A 9,349-nucleotide genomic window follows, 5' to 3' on the forward strand; every position below is an offset into this window, starting at 1 on the left:
ATGGCTGGGGTCAAAGCCAGTCCCATTCTCAAGCTGTTCTTTGTTCTCCAGTTTATCCAATACCCCCTATCCCTCTCCTCGCCCGCCCACCTCCCCCTCTCCATTTTACCACAGGTCTTAAAAATTAAGCTGTGCATGAAACCAAACACCACACTTGAACACAGCCCAGCAAATGCTCTCCATGGTCACAGAAGGATCCTAATCGACCATAAAAAATGGATAAGAGCAGCGTGCCCTTATATGGGCAGAGGCTAGACAAGGATCTGACACAAACATCATTTTTAAAGAAAAAATAATATTTATTTGCAATATAAACAAAGTCCCAATATTGGATCAGTATATATAGGGTCACTAATTTTCCTTCATAACTCAGAAAGCAGAACCATTCCTCACTAACAAGCTCTCATTTGTACTAATCAGAAGATGCATCTTATTTTTTTCCTTTAAAGAATAAAGATCACTAACAGCACAGGAAGCCTTTACAAACCAGCTTAGCTGTAATGCAATAGAGATGCACTGTCAAAAAATCCCTGAAAAAATAAATTCCTCCATGAGGTAAGATGCAATTAGGATATTCTCAATTTTCTCACTCACAACCGTACGCCCATTCTCCCTTCCAATGACCCACAATCCCAACATTGTGGCAAACAAAGCCCAACAAACAAACAAAAAACAACCAGAAAACAAGAAACAGGAGCTCATTCCAACATTCTGATAACATCTTTAACAAAAAGAACAGTTTCAGGATGTGACAGCGTCAAACATTCCTCCAGATGGAGTTTTTTTTTATGATTATTTTTTATTTTTCTTGAAAAAAGTACAAAAAACTGGATATTTAGAAAAAAATCCGTGGCTTTTTTTTTTCACTTACATGAGAGTTAAAGTGGACAGGGAGGGGGGAGAAAGGAGGGACTACATTGCAGCCAATAAAGAAATCTCTAAATCCGTTCTGCCCTCCTCCCAGAAATTATTACCACTTCCTCCCCTCCCAGCTTGGTAAAAGGAGTTTGCCAAACACTAGCCAGAAATACATACAAGTCTTCTCAGAATAGAAGGCACGGCATAAAGTTATTCGAAAGAGGAAGAAAAAAAATCAGAACCTCTGTTGAAAGCTCCAATCATCTCAGAATTTGCCAGTTAATATATATATTCATATATATATATATATATATAAAAATTCTCTGTTACAATGCTCTCCTCATCATTTCCACACCTCTTCACTCCCCTCACGCGCTCCGTGCGTGGCGGTTGAGTCCTGTCCCGCCACACAATCCTCGCTCTGCTCCAGGCACTCGCTGCGTTCCCCCTCCACCCCGCACACGTGGGAAAGAATCCAGTGTGCACAAGAAACGCCAGCACTGCAACTACCTTCTGGACTCGGGAAGCTGGAATGGTTTCGGGCCAGCTGGATGACGTTAAATCAGTCAACAGGCAGCAGAGAATGAAGCTGGGCTCAGACATGCTTCTACCAACTCTGGAGGCTACGAGAGTTTTACCTCTGGCAATAGCAAACAGTGTTTTTGGCAGGGGTGGCATTAAAAAAAAGCTTGCGGCTTAGTCACCTTGGCTGAATCAGTGCAGAGTTTGTGATTGTGAGTGCAGGAGTGGTGAAGGGGTTGCGTTTAAGCCCAACTGGCCTTCACACATAACAAAGCTTCCTACCAGATGCTAACAACAACAGCAGCAGCATGTATCTCTCTCTGGAGTACCCAGTAATATGCCAGGACATACCAAGGCTTCACAAAGTGTGCAAAATGCATTTGGTCAATATAAACATTTGATTAAAAAAAATAATAAATGATCAAACAAGAAACAGAATAAAATACTGGTTTTGCAACCTGGTCTGTACAAACAGTCAAGAACTTACATATCTAAAAAGAGTTTGAACCCAAAGCTCGAGTAAGATCTACCTTTTCTTATTTTTCTTTTTAAATCAAAAAAGTAAACTTGGGTTTTAAAACAGTCTTGGCCCAACACCTTTTGTTCAAGGTTTCCAAGTGCATAAATCTCCTCATTTTCCACAGCAAGCTAACCCCTGGCAGCTCTTCACACGTGTGCGTGTTCTGACAGTCTCAATGGACCCAGGAAAGCGGTTATTGCCGGTGACAGCTGCGTCCGAAACGCTGTAACATCGCCCGTGTTAAATAACCCCCTGTAAAAACACTACCTCTTCAAACCACTTGGATCAGGATACTTAGTGAGCGGCATTAGCCTTCCTAAAGCAGCGACCAGGCACCTCTGCCCAGAGAAGCTACTCATCTCAGAGCTGCCTGGCTAGACAGATATTTTCCTAAGAGTTGAAATACTCAAGAGAAGCGATTCGATGCTCGAGTTCCCGACCAGGCAGCGTCCTCTTCATGTGGACTCCAGAGTGTTCAGCTGGAACAGGTTGTGGTTGGTGGGGGTGGTGAAGTAGAGCTGTTCACTGGGCGAGCGGTTGTCACAGGGGCTGTTGAGTCCCAGAGTCCTCTCAAAGTCCAGGAGTTGGCCCATGAAGTTAAAGTTTGGGGAAATGTTGGATTTTTTCCTTTTCACAAAGTCATAGGCATCATTCAGGGACAAGTTGAGTTTTTGCATCAAGTAGGCGACAGTGACTGTTACAGACCGGCTGATGCCAGCGAGGCAGTGAACAAGGATCCCACACTTCTTGGAACGGGCCTCATCTGAAACAAGACAAGGGGAAGGGGGAGTCTATTATTCTGCACCAAAACCACATTGCTTTGGAGCAGGGCCAGGTGGCAGCTGCAAGCTCCCAGCACCACGACGACTGCCAGAACTGGATCCCCTGCCCCTAGTGACACCATCCCCTGTCCCTTGGACACACACATCTCTCCCCACAGGGCTCCTGAGACATCCCTGTTGCATGGCAAAGCTGCACATCCCCAGCAAGGCCAAGCATCTCATGTGCTTGAGAAGTATCAATCAAGTCTAGCAACACATCTCTTGCCTAGGGAACATCAGTACCCTCTACTCAAGAGAGCTGGACTAACCCACAGGAGGCAGCTGAAGCTGGAGACACCAGCTCCACGGATATGCTGGTGGCAGGGCACAGCACACCCACCTCAACTCCAACTAAACCAGGGAAGGCTGTGCACTCAGGGCAAGGCTGCAGCCCAGCACCACATGAGCTATTCTCTTCTGCTGTTCCTGTCCTCCTACCACTAGAAAGTTACATGAATGCAGCCAATGCCAATTTAAGTGGAGTCTGAAGTGCAGGAACTTCCCTTATTGTGAAATTGTTCTTTAGGATCGACAGAAATGCACTTCACCACAAACAAACGCTTGTGTTGGAGGAGGCTCTCAGGATGAATGGTAGCGGGAAGCAGGAATGCAGGCTGGACCAAAAAATGGCGAGAGAACAGCAGCGAAATTTCCCCTCCCTTGCCACCAACTGCAAAGCACACACACACTCATTGTCTCTCGCACAGCCGGAACAGCGTGATCCCTTTATGAATTGACATCTCAGTGGTGAAAGAGGGACACGCCACTGAGAGCACTGAATGCACGCAAGTACCCAGCACTGCTTCTACTTCTGGGCAGCCCTATTTGAAGTCAGTCATTTGACTGAGAGCTTGGCAGGGAGCGAAAAAGTGGCAGGAGAAAGAGGATCCTCAGGCAAAGCCGGAGGTAAGAGACACTCTGGCACCCTAAGTGCAGGGAAGGGCAAAGAAGAAGCACGCAAAACAAAAATCCAGACCCAAGCCACAACAGGTTTTCTGCCCAGCCTCCAAAACCAGGCAAGAATTTCCAGAAGGGTGGGCAATCACCGCCCAGTGTACCCAGCCCTCCCCCCAGGCTCTCCCGTTCAACATTTTTCCAGACATTTTTGCCTTTCATCTGACCTGCACAGCATTTCTTGGTGTTTGGTTTTAGAGTGAGGTAATCCTCCATTTCCTGTCATTAACTGGAAAGCACAAGCTCGGTGTTCACAGAGACATGGGCTGACTGCAGCAGACAGATCCCAAATGCCACATGTCAGCAGGGACAGTGTACCTCACCCCTGACGTTTAACACCCTGCTCATGCAGGAAGTGCAGATGGGACATCAGACAAGTCCCTGTTGCCACACTGAAGCAGCAGCTTCTGACCACAGTCATGTTACTGGAGGGCAGAAGCTGGGGGCACAGGAGAGCATGTGGGAATCAGGGTTTCTGTCAGCTGAAGAGCAGCCAAGGATCCACCACTGCTCTGCCCCATTTCAGGCCTGACAGCATAGCAAGCACAAACTATGGGGTCTGAAATGGTCTGCACAGGCTTCAGTCTGCAGGCAAAGGTCCCCCTCTCCTTTACCCATACAAGTGTTTGTAATCAGACATGAAGCCACGGGGCTTTTAATAGTTAACGGTGATATTACTGCCTGTGCCATTCACCCCCATAAAACAGAGCTGATTAGGCTAATGACTATTGTGAGCAAACAGCACAGGTCAGCCTGGAAGTGTACAGCCCTGTTCAACCCAACATACACTTCCCATAATAAGAAGCAATTCTCAAAGTCAAGGCTGGCCTGAAAGAAGAGATCTTCCTTCCTGAACCCCACCACCACCAGCCAAAACTGTGGCAGGGGCAGCCTACTGAGCAGTTTTTCCATCCAAACTCTGCAGTAGAATTATAATCACTAACTCATTGTGTTGACACTTACCTTAGGAGAAGTATCCATACAAGGAGTTAGTTATGCTAGGGTGACTTACAGCAGGATCCCAACTAGACTAGCAAATCCCCTCAGGAAAACACACACACACTCCCTGATTTTAACCACATTTGGGGCTAAGGAACTGCTGGCACCAGTCACACTAAAGCAGCTCCCATTCCCAAGCAGAGCAGGCAGAGGAGCTCCCCACTGCCTGGGTTCAGCCATTCCCCAGCAGCGCAAATTCCCACAAAAAGGGCGAGAGGCAGCGGGGCCAGGCCAACCACTTGCAGGTAGCTCAGCTGAGGTGCTGCAAAAGGGCTGAATTTTGGAAGGGGAGGCTTCCCTGAACACAGCCAGGGTGAGATGCACCAGATGTGCCACCTCACAGCGTGACACTCGGCTGCTGAGCAGATGCTGTGCCCCAGAGAGGTGAGGCTGCAGACAGCAGCAGCCCTGGGAAGCGGCACACCACATTCCCAAGCGGTGAGTATGAAAAGAGATGTTCTGCCAACTACCTACCAATGAAAGCAATGGCCTCGGGAAAGAACTGCGAGAGGTTCTGGCTCCAGTGATCTGAGATGGGGATCTGCTTGTACTTGAACTCTCCGTCATGCTCAAACATGTTTGGCAGGTTAGGAGTCACATTCAGGATGTATTTAATGCCGTATTTGCCCAGGACGTCCAAGTTGGTGGAATCTTTGGCACAGCCCAGGTACAGGTAGGGTAGGATCTGGACTGGAAAGGCAGGCTGATTGTTCGGGATGGGGCTCCCGTCCGACTCCGTGGCACTGCTGGGCTCCCTGTCGGATTCGCCATCCGAGCAGTCGGAACTTATCCGCAGCCCCCCCAGGCCAAGGACTGATGCTGGGGGAGAGTTGCTGGGTGAGGAGCTGTCAAGGTTTGTCTCGCAGTGCTCGGAATATTCAGTCTGAAACTTGTTAAAGCCACCTGGGAAGGGGGAAAGGAGAGAGGGAAGGGGATAGGCAGAGAGAAAAAAAAAAGATGCTTTAATCTTCAGAATGGGAAATCCTTCTACCTGTGAACATATGTTGCTCAGAAAGTCTTTACCAGAAAGAAGCTGGTATCCCTTCAACTTCACAGCAAGAAAAGCATGCCCCTGCTCCCTTATCTTCCCTGGGCAAACTGATACTGAGCAAATGGGTCCCAGGACAGCAAGGAGTGGTTCTTACAAAGTTCAATATTGCTTATGAAAAATAGAGCCAAATCTCAATCACAAAAGAAAGAAACATCTATAAGTACAATCAATGCCAAGACACAATCTCACCTTGCTAGCCTCTCAAAAATAAGGGTCTGAGGCAGTTTAGGCAAAAGCTATTATGCCACTTAGAGAGAAAAGTATCCATGTCTGAAAAGACAGGTCAGGGACATCCACCACATACCCACCCCAGGCACTAAAACCCAACGAAATTATTCACCTCCAAGCAGGAAAAAAATTACCCTAAGTTTTGTCACAGAGTGATCCTCACAATTATTTTATCTCTGCAAAATAGGTTTTGCAACAGAGCAATGTCACAGGTTTGTTCTTCACCCAAACCACAGCAGGAGCACAGAGGGATGGGACCCTCCACGTCTGCCCTAAGACTTTTTCTCTGGCTCTTCAGCTCAGCTGCTTGGGAAGGAAGGCAGAGGCAGGGAAGCAAAAACCCCACCGATCTACCTCCTTTCCAGGCGGTATTAAAGCGGAGCTCAGCCATCGGGATCTGACACTGACAAATGGTTTAATTAGAAAGGGCTCCTGGAAACTTCGTTAGTGGGTTCGGCGGTTGTGGCGGGGTCACTGAGCAGGACAGACAGCTCCTGCCACATCCATTCATGAAAAAGGCTCGTCCTCGCCCTCCTCCTCCCCCCGCGCCGCCAGACAGCGCCGAGGAGCCATTTTGGAATTTTAATTAGAAACATTTCCCACCGAGGCTCCCGGAAAAAGGCAGAGAAAGGGGCTCAGCTCCTCCCCTGCCCATCGGGGAGAGCTTAGGAGTAACTTTAAACCCGCTCCTTCCTGCTGGGGATGAGGCCGACGGGGAGAGAAGCGGGAATGCAAAGCCAGGGAGCAGCGGAGCCCATGGGGAAACCCCAAACCGGGATGGGATGATGGGATGGGAGATCCCACGGACAGGGATGGGAGGCTCGAGGGGGGAATGGGATCAACCCCCGAGCTGGCCCCTCACCACGCTTTGGAAGGAGGCGAGTGCGGGCTGCGCAGCCCCGAGGGCTGGTCCCCAAATACCTGCCTGTCCCCTGCCGCCCCACCCCGCCACCAGGGGCTTCCCCGGCTCCCCAAAAAAGAGTCTATCAAGGAACAGCCGTGTTTTTTAAAGAGCCGCAAGTGGCAACTTTCTTGACCACTCTCCCCCACGCACGCTCCCCCGCTCTCCTGTTATTCCTGCCTCAAAGCCGCCACCCAGCGACCGGACTGGGAGCGCTGGGAGGAGGGGAAGGGTCCCAGCAGCCCAGCTGCGGGCTCTGCTCAGCCCGCTGCGATCTTTCAAAATGGCCAAAAAAACCCCAAAAACCCCAAAGCACCCCCAGCCCTGGCGGAGGGGCGTGTGGGGGTTCGGCTCCCCTGCAGCGCAGCTCCCCGCTCCCCATCGCCCTGTCCCGGGGGAGCAGCCGGGCTGCCCTCTCCCAGACCGGCGGCACTGCCCGGCAAAGGGGGAGGAAAACCCAAGCGAGGGCTTTCTGGTTATGTTGGGAGATAAAATAAAAATAGAGAAGGACTCTCCTGCCCCGCAAAATCCGGCCATTCCTCCCGGAGGGCTGGAGAGGAGCCTGGTGCCGGCGCGGGTCAGCCCCGAAAGGCTCCCCCGGGGAGCGGGGCAGCGCAGCCGGGATCGGCCTGGGACGGGGCAGCGCTGGAGGGGCCGCGCCGGCGGCGAGGCTGGGGGCTCCTCCCGCCGCCACCGGGGAGCCGACGCAGGAAGAAGCGGGGCGCTCCCGGCCGCTTCCAGCCTGCGACCATTTTGTGCGGGGGATTAAAGCGGGATGCAGAGGAGGGAGGAAAAAAAAAAACCAACAAAAAACAAAAAGAGAAAAATAAAAATAAATCAGGCAGAACGGATGAGGGAGTGAAGCAAAACGAGTCAGCCACCTCCGTGCGAGCAGGGGATGGGCACCCTAGGGATGCAGCGGCCGGCCAGGGGCTGCGCAGGGGGACACGGACGAGGGCTGCGGGAGCGGGACGAGGCTGGAACAGAGTGAGGGGCACCTCACCTTTCAGGTAATAGGCTTTGCAGCCGTCATCGCGCAGCTTCTGGAGCAGGAGCCCCAGCACGGAGGTGGCGGCACCGCTGTCCTGCCAGTCGGCGGTGGCCTCGTCGTAGAGCAGCACCGTGTCGGCCTTGCAGCGCTTCACGAAGCGCTCCTTATCCTCGTGGTTGGGGATGATGGAGCGGATGGGCAGGTTGCCCTTCTTGAGGCGGCGCAGCATGAGCCCGGGGATGGCCAGGTTGATGGCCGTCTCGATGTGCGAGCTCTCGAAGAGCTCGTGGGGGCGGCAGTCGAGCAGCAGCAGCGAGCGGCCGCCGCCCGACTCCAGCTCCTCCTGCAGCCACTCCGCGCTCTTGCACGGCATCGCCGCAGCCATGGGCGCCCGCGGGGAGCTCCCCCAGACCTGCGTTTTCATGGGGCTCGGCAGCGGCGGCCGCCAGCGCCCGGCCCGCCGGCCACCCACGCGGCGTCCGGACGCGGCCCCGCTCCGCTGGGTCGGTCTTGCGCTGCGCCGGACGCGGCTCCGCTCAGCACGGCCGTGGGTGCGCGGTGTCTGCGGCCCGGAGCGCGGCGGCCCCCGCTCTGCCCTACGCGCTGCGCCCCATGCCGGCGGCCTCAATTAAAGCGGCGCTCGGCCGGCGGCTCGGCGAGTCATGCCTCGGGAGGCGGGGCGGCGGCGGGACCGGCGGCTCGGCCCCGCCCCGCCTACCGGCTCCAGCTCCAGCTCCAGGTACCGGGCACCGGGCACGGCACCGGGCACCTGCGCCGGGCACTGGGTGCCGGGCACCGGGTACCGAAATGAGGCGCGGCCAGGGGAGCGGGGCAGCCCAAATATGGGCAGGGGCGGGGCCGCGGCGGGGGCAGAGCGCGGGAAGGGCCGCGGGCACCGGGCAGGGCACCGGGCACCGAGCACGGCACCGGACACCGAGCACCTGCACCGGGCACTGGGTACCGAGCACGGCACCGGGTACCGGGCACCTGCACCAGGCACTGGGTACCGGGCACCGAGCACGGTACCGGGCACCGGGTACCGAGCACGGCACAGGGCACTGGGTACCGGGCACGGCACCCGGCACGGCACGGCCCGCCGGGGCTGACCCTGGGCGCTCCGGGGTCGGGCAGTGAAGTGACCCAGCCCGCGTGGGTTCTGAGTGGGTCGTGCCCAGCCCTGTTTGGTCTTTGACAGGAACTCGCAGTTCCAAAATAAAATCGACCGAGACTCATTAAGCCTCCGCATTGCCTTTCGTTCTCAGAGTGAGCTACAACATAGATGTTTTTATCCGTGCATCCTTGTTTATTTTTAGAGTATCTTCCCTGATGGTATCCACTACTATAAATACAAACCTTTTGTGCTGCAACACTAACATTTCAAGACAGGAATGTAACTGGAGGCACCGTTTGGTTTCCTTCCATCTTTTACATTCCTTCTCATGTGAATCAGTCCTCTGGTACCAGAAGTTTTCCGTGCCTCACACAAACTGTTCCTGTTACAAAA

At 53.3% G+C, this 9,349-nt stretch overlaps 1 protein-coding gene across 1 annotated transcript; it reads right to left on the reverse strand.

The window, feature by feature from the left end:
* Positions 1–275: 275 nt before the first annotated feature.
* DUSP7 (dual specificity phosphatase 7) lies at positions 276–8,470 on the reverse strand. The gene is made up of 3 exons (XM_039734347.1): positions 7,858–8,470; positions 5,149–5,577; positions 276–2,663 (listed from the first exon to the last, which is right to left on the reverse strand). Exons 1-3 carry the CDS (start codon positions 8,267–8,269, stop codon positions 2,356–2,358), a joined length of 1,149 nt encoding a protein of 382 aa, XP_039590281.1. The 5' UTR covers positions 8,270–8,470; the 3' UTR covers positions 276–2,355.
* Positions 8,471–9,349: the final 879 nt, after the last annotated feature.

The sequence above is a fragment of the Passer montanus genome, unplaced genomic scaffold (assembly GCF_014805655.1).
Source record: "Passer montanus isolate IOZ18808 unplaced genomic scaffold, ASM1480565v1 scaffold9, whole genome shotgun sequence".
In the NCBI taxonomy this organism is placed as follows: Eukaryota; Metazoa; Chordata; class Aves; order Passeriformes; family Passeridae; genus Passer; species Passer montanus.

What these genes read in the sequence shown, in the direction of transcription:
- DUSP7 (XM_039734347.1), bottom strand. Translation starts at nt 8,269, where the DNA reads ATGAAAACGCAGGTCTGGGGGAGCTCCCCGCGGGCGCCCATGGCTGCG. An exon ending in CAAAGCCTATTACCTGAAAG is followed by an intron (nt 5,578 to 7,857) that starts GTGAGGTGCCCC and finishes CCCCCTTCCCAG; the next exon opens with GTGGCTTTAACAAGTTTCAG. An exon ending in CGAGGCCATTGCTTTCATTG is followed by an intron (nt 2,664 to 5,148) that starts GTAGGTAGTTGG and finishes GTCTTGTTTCAG; the next exon opens with ATGAGGCCCGTTCCAAGAAG.